Source organism: Pagrus major, chromosome 6 (genome assembly GCF_040436345.1).
Source record: "Pagrus major chromosome 6, Pma_NU_1.0".
NCBI lineage: Eukaryota > Metazoa > Chordata > Actinopteri > Spariformes > Sparidae > Pagrus > Pagrus major.
In genome coordinates, this window is record NC_133220.1 from 18636770 (window position 1) to 18660629 (window position 23860).

Below are 23860 nucleotides of genomic sequence, written 5' to 3' on the forward strand. Positions count from 1 at the left end.
ACATGATTCTCAGCACATCAGGCAGCTGCTTTTTTTTATTGTCTTTTATTTTGCTAAACTGAATATCTCTGGGTTTTGAACTGTTCGTCACACAAAACAAGATATTTGAAGCCGTCACCTTGGACATTTATAGACTGAACAATTGATGATTAATCGACAAAATTATCAGGGAAATTGCCTCTTGTGATTTTCCTATGACAGAGAAATATTCATTTGTGATTCTCCAGGCAGACACGCTATCTGCTGTGACCTCATAAATAGCTATTTATTTTAGATTGATTGGAATCAATAAACAGTAACAGCATCACACATAGTAAATATGGCATCTTTTGTGGCTGTCGTCATCCCCACCTTCTCTCTACTTCCTATCAACATCGTTATTCTACCACCTCTTCTTCTTTCTGTTTTTCCATCCTCCTCCTCCTTTTTCATGCCCTTCTGTTACATTTTGGCTGTAGCTTTTTCTCCGACCACCCACATCAGCAAGCGCTTAAGCATTGTTAGTAGAAATCTGTTTTACTGGACAAATAGTAGAAGTGGCCTGTGATGGTCTGTATCCCCCCTTCACTGTGGCAGTTAGAGGAATCCAGAGCACCCACGAGGAGGAGAAGAATTAATCAGTCTCTCACTCACACAGAGTCTGATCAATTTCTCCACACGGGTTTAGTATGAGGTGAAAAAGAAAACAGACTGTGTCCTTCGCCCACACCTTATCACTGGAGACAAACACTGCTTTCTAGATTAAGATCCACGGGAAGACACTGCAGGTGAATGGGGTAAAAATAACTAAGAGATTTAACCACAAAACTTTCCCAGTTGATTACTTATATTGAGACAATAATTTTTTGTATTACAAATTTTCTGAAATGTTTTGTTTTAATATGCAAATTAGGCATTAGCTAATGAAGTATGCACTGAGTCAGAGAGAATTTTGGATATCTCTTTTTATCACTCCATAAATCAGAAAATACTGTCAACAAGTATTTTAAAAAAAATGTTTTTAAAAGTGTATATAAATCAGGTTATGAATGATATATGAACAAGCCCCTCTGTAAAAACCTTCAGAATGTACATAGGAGTACAACTGGAAGGTTTGGTTTATGTAAGAAGAGATTTCAGGCTTACTTTTTCAAGAAAACAGTCAGAAATTCCATACATTTATAGACAAAAATGGTGAATAGAGTTAATGTTTTTTAAGATATCACCATGACACTTCCCCCAGTTGACTACTTTAAGTTGACATTACCATAGTTATCTATAGTTATCTAGAAATCTGAATTTAAATAAACACCTTATTGTGTATCAACGCTGTTTTACCTCTTTCTCTGTTTTACCTCTAGTGTCTCCCCTTAAAGTTGCATTAAGGCAGAATTGGCCACTGTTTAATTCACACTCAATGCAATAGGGGGCAGCTTATGACCAGAGTAACCGCTAACTGCTGCTAACTAGCTCATTAGCCTAGTCAGCCATGCAGCTAGCAGTCCTGACTGGGAGCTAGGGAACCAGGGTTAGTGTTTACACCACTAGCACAGAAGCTTTGGGCCAGGACAGCCGGGGATAGCTGGCTAGCATGCTAACTTCAGTGGATATCCAGCCACTCACTATAAAGACTTAATGTCAAAAATGTTTATTCTTCACATTTTGACTATAAATTTTGGTTCATTTTTTAACCACATATTGCATCTTTAAGATCTTTATCGTGCTGTTAAGATATTCCTGACTAGATGATTGTCACTTTCCATCTCTCTTGGTCTTGCTCGTTGCTTTTTTTCCATTATTTATATGATTATAGCACATAACTCTTCTTTAGGGTACCCACCATGTCAGACATGTGGCTGACGTGACTGAATCCCTCCAGCTTCCACCATGAGTACTGATTGTATTTGAGAGTTGCATCATGAAAAAATGTAAGGGCATTTGAAAATAAATAAATCATATATTTGCAACCCTCTCTGTCATCTTGACCGTTTGGACCACAGTAAAGATGTCCTCTGATACAGTATTCAACACCTGCATTGTTTTTATTTATCAACTGTTTTCTGGGCATGTTGTTGAAGTGCGTCCTCTGTGTTTATGCTTTTTAAGTGTGATACCAATAAAAGATATTATTTATTGGGCAGATGGTAATCGGCAATGGAGGTGTTTATGAGGTTATTTCTTTTGTTGTATGAGACTGCGACACAAGAACGCTCCCTCTTCAGGCTTCAGGCACAGATGATTATCATAGAAATGGAGGGCTGTGTTACAAACATGGTGCCCCCAACTCCCTTTTCAGCTTTCATAACCTGTAATATAACCATTTCTCTCCATTGAGCAGTTCCATCGATCTGCTGCATTGACCTGAAATTGAATCTGTTTATGTTAATATCCTGTCTTTGATGGGTTTTGTTCAAGATTTTTAGCAGTGTCAGACTCTATAAGTACCTCTAAACACAAGGTTCAATGAGGATGGCTGTGAAGGACAAATCCTCCTCTTGCAGAAAGAAGATTTGCTGTGGGCTCCATAAAAAGTCTAATGACAGTTACACTCCTCCAATCTATTAACAGATGTGTTAATTTGTATTCACATAGCACTCTGCCTCTGTGTACCCTGTTTGAGAGTGCTTAATGTTGTCAAATGATTAAGTCTTCAGGAAAAGATGAAAGGCCCTGTTTGGACAGGCTTTCAAATATTCACTTGTTCAGACTCGCTAAACTGAGTCTTTGGCACTCCATGACCATTTACAGTGCAACAACTTTCTAAGTTGATTTATTTAACTAAACATTCATACTTCTGAACCCATCAATCATCATAAATAGTAATCAAATAATGCGTTGACACTGTCAATATCAAAGGTAACACCAATGTTGAGCATTAATGTTAATTTAGTCAGATTGCTGCCCATTTAAACTATTTGGCTTTATGTTTTAGTAATGTCGAACCCAGTTGGCATCCAGCTGACACCAAGAAAACTGAGTTATGGTACTTTGCATTGTTGAATAATGTAAATGACTAACAGTGTTACAAGAAACCATGTGCTTTTGCCTGATTATATGTTCTCTTTGTGATTGTTTTCCAGAAGAAAGAATGGCTCTGCTTGAACTGCCAGACACAGAGGGCTCTGTCAGGAAGCTTGGGAGATATTCCAGCTCCCGGTCCACAGCCCGTGGGATCCCCCCGGCCACCTGCTACAGCCAATCAACAGCCACCTCAGCAGAAAGGGCCCAATCAACTCTCAGGGCCTAGGCCCACTGGTCCCCAACAACAACTGAAACCAACGGGTCCCCAAGTAAGTGGCCCTGTTTCTCCTGTGAAACAGGCTGGGCCTGCCCCTCAGGCCAAGGGCCCCAGCCAAGCTTCCCCTCAAACTAAGGGCTCTGCCCAACCTAAGGGTTCAACTCAGCCACCTTCTCAATCAAAGGGTCCAACACAACCCTCAGCTCAGAGTAAGGGACCTCAAATTAAAGGTCCTAATCAATCACAAGCTCCAAGTAAGGGCCCTGTTCAGTCTGCTAACCAAACAAAAGGCCCGAGCCAGGCCAAAGGGCCGACTCAGACAAAGGGATCTGCTCAGCCTTCTGCTCAGACTAAGGGTCCTTCTGGTGCCAAAGCGTCATCTACCCCTGGTAAAGCCGCACCCACCCATGCCAAAGCCTCTCCCAACCAATCAAAAACAGCACCCACTCAGTCTAAACCCACAGGTAACAACCAGGCCCGCAAACAGCCGCAGAGCCAGGAGAAGACTAAAGTCATGTCTAAATCTCTAAAAGAAGACGTCAAGGCCTCACCAAAGAAGGCTTTGTCAGAGACTATCACTTCACCAAAAGACACGAAGATAACTGAAGATGCACAGAAGTCAAGACACCATGAAGTGAGCTACCTGCAACTTCTTCGCCTTCACCTGTTACTCTTGATTCACCATTATGATTTTTATTTTATTTTTTAATTGTAACCATTTTTCGTCATCATCATCATCATCATCATCATCATTTTTCATCATTCATTCCACATCACTTTTTTCATCATCATCATATCATTATCTCTATCTTGTTTTTCAATCTTCTTCTTGTAATTATAATTTTTTTTATTGCTGTTATCCAAACTTTTGTTCTTTTCTTTTATTCGTTGTTCATAATAATTCGTTTAATCATTCTATCATCATCATTTTTATCATCATGTTCATTCTCAGCACTATTAAAATTAGTAATAGTCATAACTTCTGCTACTACTAATAATGTAAGTAATGATAGTTATTAAATAGATAAAATATGTTTTGATCACACCTTTGTTTAAATAATTTCAATGTAACTTTCTTTGTCATCATGATATCCTTATCACCTCCATCTTCATCATCATCATCATCACCATCGTCATCCATATCATCCTTGTCATCATTATCATTGTCTCAGTCGCCATTACTCATTTTCAGCCTGTTCCCCCATTTCTACACCTGGTTTTGTATCTTTTATTTTATTTGTATCAAACACAAGTTTTTTGTTTAATGTGACACTTCGTGATGAAATTCTAAGCATTCTGAGCATGTTTCGTTATTCTTCAACGGTTCGAAGAATGCAATGGAGAATGCGTCAAAAATGACAATCAAGCATGTAACCAAATGACATTTGTCTGTAGATGTTTGTATGTTCAATTGTCTGTTACATTCACTCTGTGTGTCAGTGTATTTATCCATCTGTGTGTACAAAACCTTGACAGGCAAACTCAACCCAAATCAATAGAATATGATCGATAGCTTAAATAACATACCAAATAAGATTATATTCACAAACAAGTCAAAATAAAACCTATGATCAAGATTCAGACAGATTATACTGTTGTACTTTTTATATATTTAGTGAAATATTTTGACATTAAATTAGTGTTTTTTCAGGGTAACAGATGTGTAAACTGTATGCAGTCCAATTTGTTTAATTTCTAACACCGAAATGTAATGGACGGTAAATATTTGGGTTGATTTTAGCCTCAAGTGTTACTATATCTGGTTGTTTGATAAAGAGTTTGTTCTATCCAATGTAATTATGCTCTTCTTTCTTAGTATGAGACTCTTTCAACTGCATTAGATCCAGTGCATTAATTTTACTCCCTATTATCTAGAAAAATGCTCATGAACATGTTACTGCTGATGAGTTTGATGAAGTAATGGGATGCAAGGTGTGCACTGAGGCTTGTAATAGGACTTGCCATGACTTAATTTAGGGAAAACAAATATGCCATTTTTTTTATTCTGACCTATCTCTTTATCTTTCTCTCTTTTTTCAGGATTACAACAAATCAAGTACACAGAGTTTAAGTGACACTGGATATTCCTCAGATGGGATCTCCAGCTCTCATGGGGAGATTACAGGCCAGATCCGGGAAGAAGGAATCAAGCTCAGTGAAAGAGGCGCTTCCATCCCCTCAGAAATCACCAAGCTAGAGAGCTCTATGAAGCCTCTGCTAGAGTCAAAGACTGCTGCAGATGGAAAGCACAGGCCACATTCATTGTCTGTAGGACAGGACAGGGACTACAGTCCTGAGGATGATGCAGCACGGGAAGAATCAGAGGACGAACTCAGTTGTAAGCTTCGCCATGATTATGTGGAAGACAGCAGTGAAAGTGGTCTCTCACCATTGCCAGTAAGACAGAAGAAGTCACATAAAGAATTAACAGATGAGGAATTTATGAGGAGGCAAATTATGGAGATGAGTGCCGATGAAGAGGAGTTAGAAGAACAAGGAACCCAGAAGACTAAAAGGGGACATAAAACCAGTGGGGATTTGAGCAAAGAGAGACGGCGACTCTCTCACCATTCAAATAGTTTTGAGGATGACACCAAAGCAACAGATAAGGCAAATGAAGAGGAAGATCTTGTAATGGCTGGAGGCCTTCGGCGTTTTAAAACTATTGAGCTGAATAACACCAACAGCTACAACCGAGACATGGAGCTCAGTACTGAGCATGACCTACGAGAGCCTGAGCTAGAGATGGAGAGTCTGACTGGTTCCCCTGAGGAGCGGTCCAAGGGAGAGTATTCATCCACCCTACCTGCGACCACTCCGAGCTACACCTCTGGAACATCCCCCACATCTGTGTCATCCATGGAGGATGACAGTGACAGCAGCCCTAGTCGTAGGGCAAGACTAGAGGAGGCAAAGCAGCAAAGGAAAGCTCGACATCGATCCCATGGGCCTCTGCTTCCAACCATTGAGGATTCATCTGAAGAGGATGAGCTCAGAGAAGAGGAAGAACTACTTAGAGAACAGGAGCAGATGAGAGATCTTGAGCAACAGAGAATCCGAAGTACTGCTCGAAAAACAAAGCGGGATAAAGAGGAGCTACGGGCACAGAGACGCAGGGAAAGATCCAAAACTCCCCCCAGTAATCTCTCTCCTATTGAGGATGCATCACCAACAGAAGAGCTGAGACAAGCCGCAGAGATGGAGGAGCTTCACAGATCATCATGCTCTGAATACTCACCATCTATGGACTCGGAGGCAGAGGGCTTTGAGATGATTGGTGGGAAGCTTTACAAATCAGGAAATGAATATAACCTTCCGACCTTCACATCACTCTACTCCCCCACAGAAAAGACATCAGCAATGTCACCATCTGATAAAACACTAAAAAGTGCAGAAGAGGTCTATGAGGAGATGATGAAGAAAGCACAGCTCATGCAAAGGCAAGGACAGCAGAAAGGTCAGCCTGACAGTAAACATCATCTTGAAGCAGGAACTTCCCTGACCCCTGGCTCAAGCCCAACACAGGTTACTGCACCTATGTCCTTCTCCACAACAGGGAGTGATCCAAGAATTCCAGGAATTCATGCAGCACAGCATCTATCTAAAGAAACACAAAACAGGATGATGACGCAGAGTGCCAAAATTGAAGGTGTTGTTGGAGTTGCCACAACCAAAGCCCAAGTCAGTCAAACTGCCACACCTCGACAGGCAGGTAGCACAGTGCCTGCCGGCAGCAGACCAGGCTCCCAGAGGCCAACACAGGCATCACCTGACCCTGGAGCATCCTCCCTTAGCTCCAAAGTCTTCTCCCTTTTCAAAGGTCCAAGCCCCCCAGTCTCCCCAATAACTTCTCCAACACAAAGCCCAACTCATGCGCCATCTGTAAGACCAACTGGTGGTAGTGGCAGGCAGCTGCCATCTTTGCCTGGTGGTCCTACATCGGCTGCAGCATCCCATGGAGCTCAGACACCTCAAAGGGCAGTTTCACCACGTCTTGCCCGACAACAGTCTTCTCAAGATTCACCAGTGATGGTGATAACACTAGGCTCTGATACAACAAGTCCTGCCAAGCCACTTACTGTAAATTCCTCCACTTCCCCTTTGTCATCACCAACACAGGTAACTTGTAAAACCTTGTACAGCTCCCAGCCCCATTCCACAAGTTCCCCAACATCACCACAAATGCATCCATCACAGTCTCCCAAACATTCTCCACAAATGGCTCAAAATGTTGAAAAAGTTAATGTTGGTATTAGCACGGTAACCACAACTGCGTATAGTCGTGGATCTATGGAAAATATATCCCTCTGTAAAATCTCAAATATTCCAAGCACCAATGTGGTGGATCTGAGAGCCCCAGTGAGGCCAGCTCCAATTATAATAACAGACCAGGGGATGGACCTGACATCCCTTGCTTCTGACACAAGAAGATACTCTTTAGGATCAGAGCAGTCATCTGGTCGACACACAGCGGTGCAACCTCTTATTATGAACCTGAATGCACAAGAGCAACCACATGTATCTTTGTCAACACCAACCACAGTTAGCATCACAGTCGCAGGTACTATGTTCATGTCCCAACCCAAGACACCAGTTGTGTATGGAGATCCTTTGCAAAACCGTGTGGATTTGGGGCAGGGTGTTGGAGCAGCTGTGTGTTTAACCCAGAATAAGCCAATGGTTACTGACCCATCTATTCCCAAAATTGATGCCTGTCTGGAGAACCTGGGTTTACAACAGCAACAACTGCAGTTACAGCAGCAGAAGCTCCTCCAGCAGCAACAGCTTCTTGAGCAGCAGCTCCAACAGCACCAACAGCAATCCTCTTTTGCTCGTTACAATTTAGCTAATCAGGTCCAGCCACTACTGATGAAAAAAGACCTCGTAGTGAGCCAGACAACCAGTGCCCAGGCTGTAGTGACTGCTAGTGCCATTCCAAAAGTGTCCCCTCTGGCTCCACCATCAGTGTCTGGGGCTCCTGCTTCTAATGCTCCCCATGAAATCTATGGTGGAGTTGCCTTAGAGCTAAAAAACAAGCCAACAGTAATGAACTTGTCCACGGGTAAGCCCCACGTTATGATGGTGCAACTTGATGAGAGCAACACATCACAGGGTGCCACAGTGACCCAACTGGTAAAGCGAGAGGAACCTCCTCCACCTCCTCAGGTCTTGGATCTCACTGGACAGATCAAACCAGAAAATCAGGTGGCTTGTTGTGATGTTGTTTACAAATTGCCCTTTGCTGGTTCCTGTTCAGGGTCATTCACTCAAAAGCCTACAACTGTATCCTCAGATAATAATCCCACCACTGAAACCTCTCAAACAGCCCACCCTCCCCATCCACCACACTACAATGTCAGCCAACAACAACAACAACAACAACAACAACAACAACAACAACAACAACAACATCAACAACAACAACAACAACAACAACAGCCTCAAGCCTCACAAGGGGTGACAGAGGAACATAAACCATATCAACCACCCGCAGTCCCCTTAGGAAGAATACAGCCCTCCATGTCTGATACTAATCTGCCTTCTGCGACTGATGCTGGTCACTTTCAGAGTAATGTCCAGGGGGGTCTGGCAGTAGATCTTAGTGGCATGAGTCAAGCTTATGATGGTGGATACCTTGGCATGGGAGCACAGTACGGATCTTACACAGACTTGCGTCAACAAGGAGACTTTGCAGCCCCTTCATTACCCCTTCGCCGATATGGCTCCATGTCAAATATCAATTCAGAATATGCCTACGGTTCACGTGACCTAGCAGCATCACAGGACTCCAATCTGGCTCAGTACAGTGCAACCACTGCCAGGGAGATCAGTCGCATGTGTGCGGCTCTTAACTCAGTGGACCAGTTTGGGAGCCGGTATGGAAATAACCCTGAGCTGGGGCCATATGGGGCTGGAAGAGGTGGACCTTTAGCTCGGCTAAATCTCCAGCAAAGTTTAGCATCAATAAGAGCTAACCTGCTGTATGGCCCAGATGGAAGACCAACAGCAAACGGCCAAACCCTAACGAACCTAATAAATGCTAGACAAGCAAGTTTACGCGCCTTGTACCCTGCTGCTATGAGAGGAGGTGATGGCATGATATATTCCACCATAAACACTCCCATAGCTTCTACCTTGCCAATTACCACCCAGCCTGCCTCTGTCCTGCGTCCCATGCCTAGAGGAATTTACAGACCATACCCAACAGGTGTAACTGCTGTACCATTGGCAAGCCTTACCAGGTTGCCTCAAATGACTCCAAGAATGCCTCTGTCTACACAGGGACCATATTCCTACCCTCCTCCAAACCAGTACCCTACTTCAGCCACACCATCAGGAAGTGTGCCTGATGTAAGCAGCTTACACCAGGAAACTCCCATGTACCTTGGAAAGCCTTTAACTACAGTTGCTGCGCAGTCAGCTGCAACCATTTCACCAACCCGACCTGCAACACACTTAGGAGCACAAAATGTACCAGCAACTGGAATGCAAACCACAGCAGATCAACAGACACCCCGCACTCAACTTCCTTCACAGATTGGTACATCTCTCTCTCAAGTTCAAGGCCAACCTCCAACTGTCCAGCCAGTGCAGGCTCAAATGCAGCCACAGCAATTACCTGCTCAAACTGAACCTTTATCTCTGACTCAAACCCAACCTCAAGTGCAACCCATTAGTCAACCTCAACCATTAGCCCTGCCACAGGTCCAGCCACAAGTGACACCCCAAGGTACTGCCCTAGCACCAACGACCAAACTTTCTCCTCCTACAGATGCCCAGAAAGGTCAGGAAGACGAGAGACTGAGTCAGCAACAAGAGCACATGCTGCAGCTAGAGCGAGAGCGTGTTGAACTAGAGAAATTACGGCAGCTGCGTCTACACGAGGAGCTTGAGAGAGATCGTATGGAGCTGCAGCGACACCGAGAAAAAGAGCAACTACTTGTTCAGCGTGAGATTCAAGAACTGCATACAATCAAACAGCAAGTCCTACACCAACAGCAAGCAGAGAGGGAGACACAGCTCATAATGCAAAGAGAACAACTGGCCCAGCAGAGAATGCAGCTTGAACAAATTCAGTCACTGCAGCAGCAGCTCCAGCAACAGTTGGAGGAACAGAAAAGACAAAAGACAGCAGCAGTGGAAGCAGCAGCAGCTGTTGCAGCAGCAGAGGCAGCCGCTGCATCAGCAGCTGCGGCAGCAGCAGCAACATCTGCCCAGGGTACTTTACAAGGAGTAGTTGTTGGAGGAGGGCCCACTCAAGGGTTCATTATTTGTGACCAGAGTGGAAGAGTTATTCAACAAGATGGACAGAGTGTTCAATTTTGGCAGGATGGGCAAGTGGTCCAAGCCGTGGTGTCTGCTCGACCTATTCATAGTTCCGCCTCTGAAATGTCTTTGAGAAGCAGTGACAAAGAATCCAAGATTATGAAAAAGCAGAATTCCATGCCTCGGCTGAGGGATGGCTCAGAAGAGGACTCTGTGAAAAGGATTACAGACAGCTGTGTGCAAACAGACGATGAAGATGGAGAGGACAGATTCATGAACAGGCGTAGGAGAACAAGACGTATTGCAGACTGCAGTGTGCAGACTGATGAAGAGGACCAGGGAGAATGGGACCAGCAGCCAGTAAGGCGCAGGCGATCACGTGCATCCAAGCACTCTGAATCCAGTGGTGAAGCTAAATCAGATGGGTCATCTAAAGTGGCCTCCTCAAGTATAGCTATTCAGACCACAAATGATTCGTCATGCCAAACGGAGCCTGATCAACTTGGCAGGATTTCTCCTGCAATCCACATTACCATGGCGGAGACCTCAAAGGTTGACCTATTACATTACATAGCAGCCCCTGAAAGGACCCACAAAGGAGAGAGTCTGGCCTGCCAGACAGAACCAGAGTCTCAGTCACAGGGTGTGGTCGTCCCTCAGCTGAGTGTCCCTACAACAATTAGTCCGTACTCCACAAGTCTTCATATAGTAGGTGCGAACACATCTGACCCAACCTCTCCTAGACTCCAAGGAGTTGCTAAGTTTGAGAGGAGGAAGCCAGATCCCCTTGAAATTGGCTACCAGCAACAAAATGAGTCTCCATCCCGCCAGCCCCCCAAATCTCCCCAGGTGTTATACTCCCCTGTCTCTCCATTGTCTCCTCATCGCATGCTGGAGACAACATTTGCCTCCCAGGAAAAACTCAACAAGGCCCATGTTACACCCCAGCAGAAGGCCTTTACTGCTGAATCACCCCAACGCCACCAGACCCTACCAAGACCCATAAAAAGTGTGCAGCGCTCCATGTCGGATCCAAAGCCTCTCAGCCCCACATCAGAGGACCCTGCCAAGAACAGGTTCTCCCCATATCATCAGCAAGCCTTGTCCAACAGTCAGGTACGAAACCATTGCTTTTTCTTTAAACTCAACTTATTAGTTATTGGATTTCATGAAGGCTTACCAAAAATATCAATTAGTAGAATATTAAAAAAATATATTTTAGGGGAAGTATTCAGAAGAAATATCTATTTTTAGAAATGCAAGATCCCTGCAAAATCTGGAGCAGTTTCTTCAAAGAAAGCTACAGTGCATAAATCAGTATAATGCCTTAGGTCCCCCACAGAGATGTGAATCTTTTTATCAAATACAACATGCAGTATGTTTTTGCTGCCGATATACAGTATATAATCATATCAAGTTTGCCATACATATTTATTTGCATAGGATAATATGCTATATGTTTTTGTTGGAGTATTAATTAATGCATCATTTATTTGTAGTATATTTGGAGTATTAAAAGTCTGACATTATACAAGATACATAAAAATTGTCACATCTTTTACACAAACTAATGTTTTATATTTCATATTTCATTTAATGTTTCAAGTGCTACCGGTGCCAACACCCATACAATTATTTAATTCATTTCACATTTTAAAAAGCCAATCAGCTAATAGAGAAACAAAAAAAGCTTCATTTTAATTAAGGCAATTGTTTGTCAATTCATTGTCTGAGAATCAAAAACATAATTTAAAATAGATGTATGTGTATGCAGAATATGCTTTGTGTGGACATAGTTGATCACACAGGATCTGGCATCGAGTAGGTGACAGAATGTTCTCATGAGAGCAGCTGGCCATGCCAGAAAAGCTTTTTCCCATCATCCTTTTCTGCGATATCTCCTCCCTTATCTTTCCCCTTTCTACTCTTTTAGTCTGATTTCCTCTCTCTCTCTCTCTCTCTCTCTCTCTCTCTCTCTCTCTCTCTCTCTCTCTCTCTCTCTCTCTCTCCTGTCATGTCTTCTATATCTGGCAAACCCTTAAGACTTGCCAGGGGGACATACAATGTGGTGGTGCTTTGCTGTCTTCCTGATTGTTAGCAGCTGGTCAAAGTAAATTAACATTGCTCTGCACTTAGACCAAAATTAGTCTGAGAAGCAAACATAGAAATCAGATTCCAGGCGTTTTACACATTTCTACCTCTAATCTAAAGTGTTAGTGTTTCATACACGGTTCTCTTGTGGATACTTAAAAAAAATCACCATGGATCTACCCAGCACAACTATTTTGTAAGTACTAGACCAGCATAGATGTCTTTTTTGATAGTAGTGTTTGACTGTTCTTACTTGCATGTCATATGTAAATATTTTGAGCAATGTGGAAAAAGGCCAGAAACTGTGGATATTTGATCAAAGGAGTAAAGGGAAAATTTACATATTTCTGAAAAATACATGAAATCAAAAGACACTGCTTCATTATAGTTGTCTTCTGGTGATTTGTAAAGAATGTTTTAGCATTTCATGCTTATGCTTACATTTACCAAGCTATTCAAACACACATTATTTGTCCAGTATTTTATTTAATTAAAAAGAAAATTCTGACAATGGATCCCATATTTAGCAAATTAGACATACACTTAAAAAACACAAATGTTGCTTATTGGTACAGGTATAGACATATTTAATACTTGATTAATTGCAAGTACCAATCTTATGTTACTTGTTTAGTATACCAAGTAACATTGTAGACCTAAGTTGAGCCGCTTTGCAATATTACCATGTAATTAAGGGACTCTGTGTTAGACTGACTGCCACCTCTCAACATTTTACTTAACACTGTTAATAAGGCATAAAAGGAAAAATGTCACTTAGTGTCTGGCTTCAGTGAAACAACATTTTAATCAATATGATGAAATCAAACTGTGTTAATTAAACTCCTGATGAAGTCATCGCTCTCGTACTACATAAGTTAATTAACTTCAAGTAGCCTGACAACATATCAGGCTGCATCACTCCTGACTTAGGTCTAGGGATGAAGAAATGTACAGACCCTCTGTGAGTACCCACTGTACAGTAATGAGTCTAATTTACATAAACACATTCTGTTTATAGCTCAGTGTTTGCTGATGTGTCTCTGCCTCTCCTAGCAGATGGCCTCCCTGCAGCAGCAGCAGAACTCTCTGATGAGGAAAGTAAAGAGGACTCTTCCCAGCCCTCCTCCAGAGGAGTCTCCACTCCCCATTGTTACTCCAGCACAAATGTACAGCTCTCCTGGCATGCCCCAGAGGGTCCTACCCAGACCTGCTCAGGGCGTCACCAAGGCCGGCCTGCTGAGCGAACTAAAGGCTGTGGAACAAGAGTCTTCGAAACTCCGTAAGCAGCAGGCTGAATTGGAGGAAGAGGAGAAAGAGATTGACGCCAAGCTACGTTACTTGGAGCTCGGGATCACCCAACGTAAGGAGACCATGGTGAAGGAGAGAGAGAGGAGAGAGCTGGCTTACCTGAGATGTATGGGTGACGCTCGGGACTACATGTCAGACAGTGAGCTCAATAACCTCAGGCTGGCAGCCGCAACAGGAACCTTTGATGCTAACGGTCTGCTGACAAGGCCCAGCACTGCGCCATTGAGTCAGTTTACTAATGACCTCAACGCAACCTCACAGTATCCTTCAACTTCATCTTATATGTCTTATCCATACCCTCAAAGTCAACCATCAACACAGCAGCAGGGCTCTGCTTACCAGCAGATAGGTTTCCAACCTCCTCAGTACCCTTCATCCTCTGCACCCCAGCCAGGAACATTCCAGCCCCATCCTCCACCAGGCCCAGGCTACCAAAACCAGGGAACCTATTCCTCCCGCATGTATGGCCAGTCCTCTTACCAGACAGATCTTGGCATGCAGCAGCATGGTCACCAGGGTTTCCATCCACCTGGTCAGCCTATGCCAGGCCAGAGTCTTCCTTACCCCAGCCACAGCTCCTACCAGCCTGGTCTCTCTTACCAGCCCCAGGCAGAGATCCTTACAGTCCATCAAAGACCTCGGCAAACATCCTTAGCTGACCTTGAGCAAAAACTCCCCACCAACTATGAGGTCATCAGCAACCCAGCAGTGTCAGTGGCCACATCAGCTCCAGATACCAACTTTGGCTCAGTCTACAGCAATGCGTATGGACAATACCGTCCCCCTGAGCCTGGCCTGACGCATGGTGTGGAGAGCCCCACCTCTGCTTATGCTTCAGATGGACTCTACACCTCTAACCTTGAGCAGAATATTCCTCGGAATTACGTCATGATTGATGACATCAGTGAATTGACTAAAGAAAACGCTGGCCAAGCCACTGATGCTCTTGGCCATCCTGTAGGAGGGCGGTATCGCACTGAGAATGGCCCTGCACGTGGCAGTGCTTATGGTAGGCCTGAAGATGAGCCTGTGGATGCTTATGGCAGACCTACAGGCACAACGGGTTACAGTACAGTGGACAGTCGTACCAGCACCACAGTGAGTGGTGGCTCTTCGTATTATTATGATGATTATAAACACTCATCACGGAGCAACTCGAGTAGCCACAAACTCACGCCCAAGAATCTCGCCCCTGCAGTCGTCTCCTCTAAACGTAGTAAGCACAGGAAGCAGGGGATGGAGCAGAAGATTTCTAAATTCTCCCCTATTGAGGAGGCACGGGATGTGGAGTCTGACCTTGCCTCTTATACGATGACGACATCAACAGGAGGCAGCTGTACAGTTGTGTCCAGATCCAAGAAACATCAGGATGATGTCACCTACGGGATGAAGAAAAATGCATATGATCAGCAGAAATATTACGGCACCAGTCGTGAGGGTCTTGAGGAGGAGGACCGCATGTACAGCTCTGGGAGGTCAAGGTCAACTGGATATGGTATGGACAAGATTTCTTCTAGAGACGCCACAGGCCACAGAAGTAAATCCTATGAGAGGGATGCCATGGAGCGGTCTCAGAGAAGCAGCCGCAGTGGAAGGCCTCCCATGCGCAACCAGAATTCAGAAGAGGAGAGCCCGCTCAGTCCTGTCGGGAAGCCTGTAGGCATGGGAAGAGGCACTGGAATAGCAGACGCCCATGATGTGAGGAACCAGTACGGCTCCAGCCATTCGTTGCCAGATGTGCAGGATCATCACAAGAAGGACCTGCCCAGGAGTCATGTCTATAAACCAGATGACCCTTACCTCGTAGATGACATGCACTGTGCTGTTTCTGACAGTGAAGGTAACTGGTGCTGAATAATTTGTGCTGCCTGACATTCGTTCCTGTGTGGTGGAAAGGGACTGCATGCGAAGTGTGGAATTTTGAGAAGAACGCTATTACTTCGCTTGTCTTGTCTTTTTTTTTTTAATGGATTGTTCCATGTGATAAGCCAAAAATGCCTGTTTTATATATTTGTTTTGCACGCATCATTTTTTAGTGTGTGGTGATGTCTGTTTTTTAAGTTGTTTTGTTCTGTTGGATTCCTCAAAAAATTTGCATGGCTCTGGGATGTGGAGCATTTTTCCCCAGTTATTTTGCATGGCTTCAATCTGCATGCTACTCCTCTCGTCACATAAAACAATTGACTGATAATTTTTGTTTTGGTTTCAAAAAGCCTATCATTTGGGCCAAGAGGAGACTGATTGGTTTGAGAAGCCACGGGAGGCCCGTTCTGATCGCTCAAGACATCATGGTGGTCACTCATCCACAGGTAGGCGTAGTAAACACACCTACCAAGATTATGACGAACCTCCAGAGGAATACTGTCCCCAGGATGAATACAACCAACAACGCCACCCCTCCTCCACAACATCACGAGACCACCGTCACCACAGTGTCAGCAGCTCTGGCAGACACAGCTCTTCTCGACACTCCTCAGAGGATCCCAGGTCCTCCCGCTCTTCGAGGACACACCCCAAAGACCCAAATGCCCGCACTGATGGCAGAAACTCCACACCTGCACAAAGACGGAGTGGTCCAGATTCCCGTTCCGCCCAGGCAAGCCCCCGGAACTCAGGCGAATTCTCTCGAGACCCAGCCTCTGGTCATCACCACGGCACTGGAGGACGGAGCCAGAGACCCCAAGGAGAACGCACAACCTCCAGAAGGCAGGACCCCTCTGCAGCAGGGCCTAAACCACAGCAGCAGCAGTCCCCTCAGAGCCATGCTGGGCAGCAGCGGTCAGGTGGTCAGGGCCAGTCTGGGAGACATCCAGCTGAACCACTTGATGGCACCCAGCAGGCCCAGCAGCAACATCAACAGGGTCCACAACAACAGCAGCAGCAGCAGCAGCATCAGCAGCCGCAGCAGCAGCAGCAGCAGCAACAACCACTGCAGCACAGCCAGACCCCTCAGAGCAGCCAGCCTACAACAACCACCGCAGGAGCAGGACCAGCACAGCAGCAGCCCAAATCTGGCCAAGCCCCAGCACAGGGACGCCAGCCAGGAGGAGGGTCTGCAGCAGGGCAGCCAGCCACCACAGCTGTGAGTAGACCTGGTTTTACTTTCCCTACATTAATTGATCCTACTTTATATAGGACGTGCTATTTGAAAATCCTAAATTTGCCACTTTTCTCATTGAAAATTGCTGAGAGGTTTATTATGATGACAGATAATAGTTCTCGACATAAAATACCATAATTTTGATGTCTTGGTAAACATTACAGGAAAACGTTCACCCAAAACAGAAAATGCAGTCCTACTCACCCCAATGCTGATGCAAAATTGAGTTAGATTATATTTTAAGTGATATTACATTTAGAATTGTCTAAAATATAGTGCCCTAACTCAGTATTTGTCTCTGTTTGATTAACAATAGGCAAAAATGGATGCTCCACCTGCAGCAGCAGCCCCAGGAATGAAAACTACAACAGCAGTCCCAGCAGCACCGCAGCCTACTAAAATAGCTACACCGCCTCTAACAGGCATCGGTGAGTCTCAGTACCACCATTACCATAACCCACACAATGACCACAGGTAAATGACAGTATATGGGATAGTGATGTTGTTTGTCGTTTGAAGGCTCCAAGGCCGCCCCTGTTGGGATCGGTAGCAAACCTGGAGGTATAGGCAGTGCTGCAGCAGGACAGCCACCTGCTGAAGGGGACAATGTTCTCACCAAAATCCTGCAAGGAGGGGCAGCAGAGCAGGCGGGGAAACTGGGAGATGGTACGGTCATGAATAAATAAATGTTTAATAAACTGAAATACAGCTTCTCTTCAGTGTATTTTAAAGTAGAGTCTATTTTTACAGCATAAATTAAGACACTGGGATTCCTTAGAAGGGTATTTCACAGTTCTTCTATTTGTCTCCTCTTTGTCATTCCTGCAGCTTTGTCCGGCCTTGGGAAGAAGTTCACTTCATTTTGGTGAACTAAAGAGAGGAGGGTAAGTAAGTATTTATTATTAGGCATTATTAGGAAGTCAAAATGTTTTAGTGAAACTTTTAATTTAGAAGAATGAATTGACTTTCAGAAAGGGAGACAACAGATGGCAGCCTGCTTATCAACAAAAATTATGAATTTGTCTCCTCTTTGTTTGAGAATTGATAGTGTACATGGTTATCGCTTCACTTGTTTATTTTGACTCAACTGTTCTCTTTTTTCCAGGGTATGCAGAGCTGAAATGAGATGGATTGGTAGCTCTGTACTTGAAAAACCTATGAAACTGCATTAAATACATTTCACATGACAGAGGAAGAAGAGGAATTGAGATCCTGAGTGCATCAGTGAGTATCTCTTAAACTCTTCTTTATCCCGTGAGAAATGGATACTTTCTTTGGACATGTTTAATTTTGGTGGGGGGATCATTGTCTTTATGATGAACACTGTGTCACCTGCTCCACTAGGCGAGTGAAAACCATGTCATTTTAGAAAACTATTTCAAAGTGTAATAATGTGTTTATTCACTTTTGTGACACTTGCATCATGTAAAGCAAAAACAATAATGTGGTAACTTGTTAAACTGCTGATTGTTGATGAAACCCTGTTAGTTTTTGTTTTATTTAGTACTACAAGACCCCAGGCTGTGAAAACATAGAATGCTGTCACACTTTTGATTAACGGATTAAGTGATTTATCAGCTGGATATTTACATGAATTAGCATAGTCCGTGGCTGCATAATGAGAAGACTCAAGTGAAAGTGATGACTGATTAAATCCTGTGATTGTATATTCGGACTGATCCGCTGCACCTTTCCCTTACCCCAAATTACTGAACAGAGCTGGAATCAAAGGATGCCTTGTCAGCACTGAATTCCCCAGACATGGGCACACGATTGAAGTAAATTAAAAAAGGCTGATGCTTCGTCAGCATGGTGTTACAAGACACGAGCAGAGGACTGAAGAGGCCTGTAAGTAAGTGGATGCCTTCAGAGAACTACAGTCCCAGAATGCTGATTGTGGAAACGTCTGATGCCTCATCAGACCAATGGTAGGTGACTAAAGTAACTCCACACACGCATTTATGTATGTATGGGTGTATGTGTGCACTTATGTATGTACACTGATCTTGAGTCATCCACACAAACACCATTGTGTCCCTCTGGCAGGACAATGCACCCTGCCACACCAAAAACAACTGCTCCGGAATAGACCATATTTACACGGTGGCCATTTTCCTCTGACATCATGCTTAAGGTGTGAAGCTCAAATCCTGGGATGATGTTTTGCTCTTCTGTTCCAGATTGCAAGTCATATAAACGTAGGGAATCTGATGAATCTGGTTATCATTTCACAGCTTCAGAATAGATCAGCAACTGAAAAGATTAGCTAACATTAGCATTCAACCATATCTGGTACGTTTCACTTCGAGGCTTAAATAAATCTTTCCAAGATGTGTGTTAATATTTACCTTTGGCAAGGAGGTTATATTTTCACACGTGTTCATTTGTTGGTTGGTTTGTCAGCAGGATTACACAACAACTACTGAACGGATTTCCACGAAACTTGGATGGAGGATGAGTTTTTCAGCCCAGAATAGACCCCATTCACTTTTGGTGTGGATTGGGAGAAAGAGATGGATCCAGGAATTTTTTCTCACCTCCTTAAACATTGCGAGACATTTTCGTTATTTTCTTAGGGAATAATGCAGGGATCTTGATGAAAAAAATCTGGCATATTTAGGTGGCTGTTACATGCAAGTGAGCACAAAGGGGGCCATGGCGGATGTATCCGTTCTAGTGTAGAATTAGTTCGCACCTTTCCAATCAGAATACAGATTTTCACTACCCATCGTCTTTTCAGTTGCTGATCTATCAGGAAGCTGTGAAACGATAACCATTTGTCAGATTCCCTACATTTATAGACCTGGAACACAGCAATAAAACATTTGAGCTTCCCACTCTGGCCATGATATCAGAGGAAAGTGGCTACAGTGAGTACAAGTTGTTGACCTGGCCTCCAAATTCCACATATCCCAGTCTCATGCATCCGTGTGACATGCTGGAACCAGTCTGATCCACAGAGGCCTAGCTGTGGATCAGGCTTGGCTCTGACCCATTGAGGCATGGACACAGGACCTCTGGGGGCGTCCTGTAGTGTCTGGTAATAGGACTTAGACGGCTCCTTTAATTGTGTCCCAACGGATGCTCAATCATATTGGGATCTGGGGAATTTGGAGGCCAGGTTGAAACCTCGAGCCCTTTTTTGAGTTCCTTGGGCAGTTGCTGTGAGGGAGGGAGGGGTGGTTACACTTGGTCTGCAATGGTGTTTGGGTTGGGGGTGTGTGTAAAGTGGCATCCACATAAATGAAGACAAAAGGTATCCTAGCAGAACATTGCATTATAACAAGAGGATCATTGCTATTCATTCCACTTTTTCTAGAAATGTCCTTATAATGTTGAGGCTGATCAGTGTTTGTTTGCTGAATTTGGTTTTGTTGTCGGTTTTCCTTTTGTTTTTTTTTTGTGTTTATTTTTTGCTTTAGTGTTTAATTTAACTGGTTCGCTGCAGTGTTAGGTCGGGTAATTAAAGTCACACCCTGCTTGAACTTTCTGCTGCAGAGGTGAGAGGCCAAAGCCAAGAACAAGGGAGGTCAGCACTAGTACAGTTTACCTTCTGACTCCACAATCGTCAAATAATCTGGGCCAAGCACACAGGGCTATAATTAGCCTGAGAAGGCTAACTGTGGCTTTGCTTTAATGTCACACACGCAACGACACACAGGGACAAGAACTCATGCAGGCACACAGATTCATGACTCATGGTAAGCATCACTCATTACATGGTAGAATGAGCTAACGAAAACTAATTCTGCTCAATGGAGCAGAACTGCAGAAGTGCAAATAAAGTAGATTTCAATGCACTTTATTTAGTGGCTGTCAAAACACATGCTGTGACTTGCGCAGCATAAAGTTGTGGCTCATTTGAATGACTGTCCTTCATTCAGCTGTTACGCTGTTTGTGTTGACACTCAGATTAATATCAGGAGTCATCTGTGTGTCTGTGGGTAGTGGGGGAATGTGGAGATAAACCCGACTCAGGGCTTCTTTGAGCAGCAGGCCAGTCAGCTCAGCCCATTGGATTACTGCTGGTGTTGGCAGCAGGGCTTTGATTGGCTGGAGAATCACAAGAAGTAAGAGAGGGAGAGTGGGCTAGCAGAGCTGCAACATAAACATTGCAGAAGGTATCAGCTGTATAATGGCCTTTGCAAAACATTCAGAATTTTTCGAGGGCTGGATTAATACATATTTTTATACCTTATTTTTATTTACTTTATTTATATTGATTTAGTCTTTAATGCAGTATTCATGTTGTATATGCAACTGTGATATTGTGCATTTACAATTAATTATTTCCTGATAACATTCACATTTTCACTGTCTTTATTTCAGGATGACAACAATGTTCAATAATGAGGATGTGGTGAAGCAGAGGAGAGGGGGGGAGGGGGGACGCGAGTCCTGCTTCTCCTCCTCTCCTATAAAAGCCTCCTGGGATCTGTGTGACAGTAAAAGGCCCACTAACTGAGGCACCTGGATATCATGGGAGAAATTCAGCGTGTTTGCATGCCTCAACCACTCAATAAAGGAAGCCCCACAGCGCCCTCTATGGGAGTTTCAGTGATGTTTCACACCACTCATGTCTGAGGACTACACATCTGGCAAGGATATTTGATTCTACATTGATGTCTTCAGAGTCTTTTCATGCAAAATACACAAAAACAGAAGAAAGAAGAAATCAGATTTTCATAGGTTTTTCTGGTACCAAAGATACCGGTCTTAGCCCACAATGACACCACATATCTGGAGTAGACAAGGTGTATCACGGCAATGACAACCAACCTGACAACTCCACCACAATCCTCGAATGCTTGGTTTCTCTGATCTCTACAGTACATTCCAGTATAGGGAATTTGACCCTTTCTTTGAATGTGTTTTTATTTCTCCTCTTTTTGTTTTGATGTCTACAGAATGCATTGTGTAAACGTGGACATGAGAATGCACGCACAACTATGTCAAAAAACTGAAAAAAAAAGAAGCCCATATCAAATACTTTTTCACCACCTATGAGATGCCACTAGTCATTAGCTGTAGGTTTTTAGGGAAGGGAATAACTACCGGTGTGCCCACAAAGTGTGAGATTCACACAGATGAGAGGACCAAATGAAAGAGTGGCCACGGCTCTTTATCAGCCATCGCAAAGCCATCGTTATAGTCAGCCCCAGAGCTGACTGTAACGCTCTGGGGCTGACTATAAAAAGGATAAAGTCCCTTGTGGGGTTTTATCCTTTTTATTGATTTGTCTCATCTTTTAGTTTCTTTTCATTTTTGCCTGATATTCACTGAATGGAAGAGCCTTATTCAGTACATGTTTTTACTTGTATACCTCACATGTTTTAAAATGTCCATGTCATCATGCATTTCTTTTTACACAACTGTATACTATTGTATGTACATAAAACAAATCAGAGATCTAATTATGTAAATTTGTCATCTGTGTATTTATGGAATCACTCTCCGGTGACTTTCTTTTTTTGTTGTTCTGTGTTTTTCTTTGGTAAAACTTTATATTTTTCACTTTTTATTTGTTTGAATCTGTTTTCTTGCATCAAATAATTTGCTTGTTGATTTTTAAAAGCAATAGCATGCAGAAAATGGTATATAGCACAATCGTATAAATGTTGTTTAAATTAGTGATGGGAAAAATCAAACACATCTGTCGATAAATAGCCGTAATACAATTTGTCAGAGGGTTTACAACCACAGTACCGCGTCCAGACGTGCATGTGAAGTGCAGATGCACATTAGCATGCAGACAGGTACAAACACATTCACACAGACACACACTCTCTCTCTCTATCTCTTGCAAACACAGACACACACACACACACACACACACACACACACACACACACACACTTCACACATTATACACTTTGCATCCTAGTTACACGTCAGAGCCAAGGTTAATTGTGTTCTCCACTGAATAGACCTGTTAACCTCCTGCTGATTAATGAGGTTACTAATTCACCTACAAGATGATCTCACTAACAAGCTGGGCCCACTGCCTCTATTTGTGCAAAGACACACACACACACTCTCTCTCTCTCTCTCACACACACACACACACACACACACACACACACACACACATACAGATATAGGAGAGGATGAAAGCAATTATCAATTCAAACGTTCTATGCAATGACTGATTTTGAACCTGGAAGTGATTCAGCCTAAAACAGTTTATTATCATCACTGTATTCACAAGAAAACAACAAAATTATGAACTAAAAGAGTAAAAAAAAAAAAAAAAAGGTCATGAAAATGTTTTTACTTAGCAACTTGTCTGTATGAATTTGAATATTGAATATTGATCTAGAATTGTTTTTATTTTCGTGGCATGTTTTGACCCCTCACTACCCCCTGTGTCGGGGGACTTGTTGCCAAAGGGTAAACTGTGTAGACTGTCAGTTTTGAATGTCCACCATCATGTTGCTTTGAAGCATGGGTTTGCTTGGCTTTGTCTGGCTGTTTGTAAGCCCTCATTCAGTTTTTCGTGCGTTTTTTGGCTGACCTGGGCTCCTCAGTGTTTGGCTTGCAGTGACTGTCCGTGCTGCTATAAACCTGTGATACAGATGGTCAGCACTTCTCATTAATACTTGTCAGTGTACATATTGGGTGTCAGTATAACCTGTGGGGTGAATGGAATGCTTCTATCGGATATTTCATTGTTGATTAAACCACTCAGCAGCCAAGCCATTGGACAGGTGCATGATTAGATCTTATATTCTTGGAATTAAAAAAGGTAAGGCATGATTTCACCAAGGTTTGCCTAACGAACCTTGACTTTCACAGGCCAACGTAGAGAATATTGATGAGTAAAAATGTTCAGCCAGTCTTTCACAAATCAGGGCATGTCATTTTGAAAGCACAAGCCT

At 43.4% G+C, this 23860-nt stretch overlaps 1 protein-coding gene across 1 annotated transcript in view; it reads left to right on the forward strand.

Moving 5' to 3' along the window:
- bsnb (bassoon (presynaptic cytomatrix protein) b) overlaps nucleotides 1-17851 on the forward strand; it is a 69501-nt gene extending 51650 nt beyond the window's left edge. Inside the window, exons 5-11 of the mRNA XM_073468797.1 lie at nucleotides 3060-3851; nucleotides 5258-11599; nucleotides 13628-15722; nucleotides 16096-16964; nucleotides 17299-17410; nucleotides 17502-17648; nucleotides 17811-17851. Of these exons, the coding sequence (XP_073324898.1) occupies nucleotides 3060-3851; nucleotides 5258-11599; nucleotides 13628-15722; nucleotides 16096-16964; nucleotides 17299-17410; nucleotides 17502-17648; nucleotides 17811-17851 (10398 nt within the window). The remainder of the gene's footprint in view (nucleotides 1-3059; nucleotides 3852-5257; nucleotides 11600-13627; nucleotides 15723-16095; nucleotides 16965-17298; nucleotides 17411-17501; nucleotides 17649-17810) is intronic.
- The last annotated feature ends 6009 nt before the right edge of the window (nucleotides 17852-23860 follow it).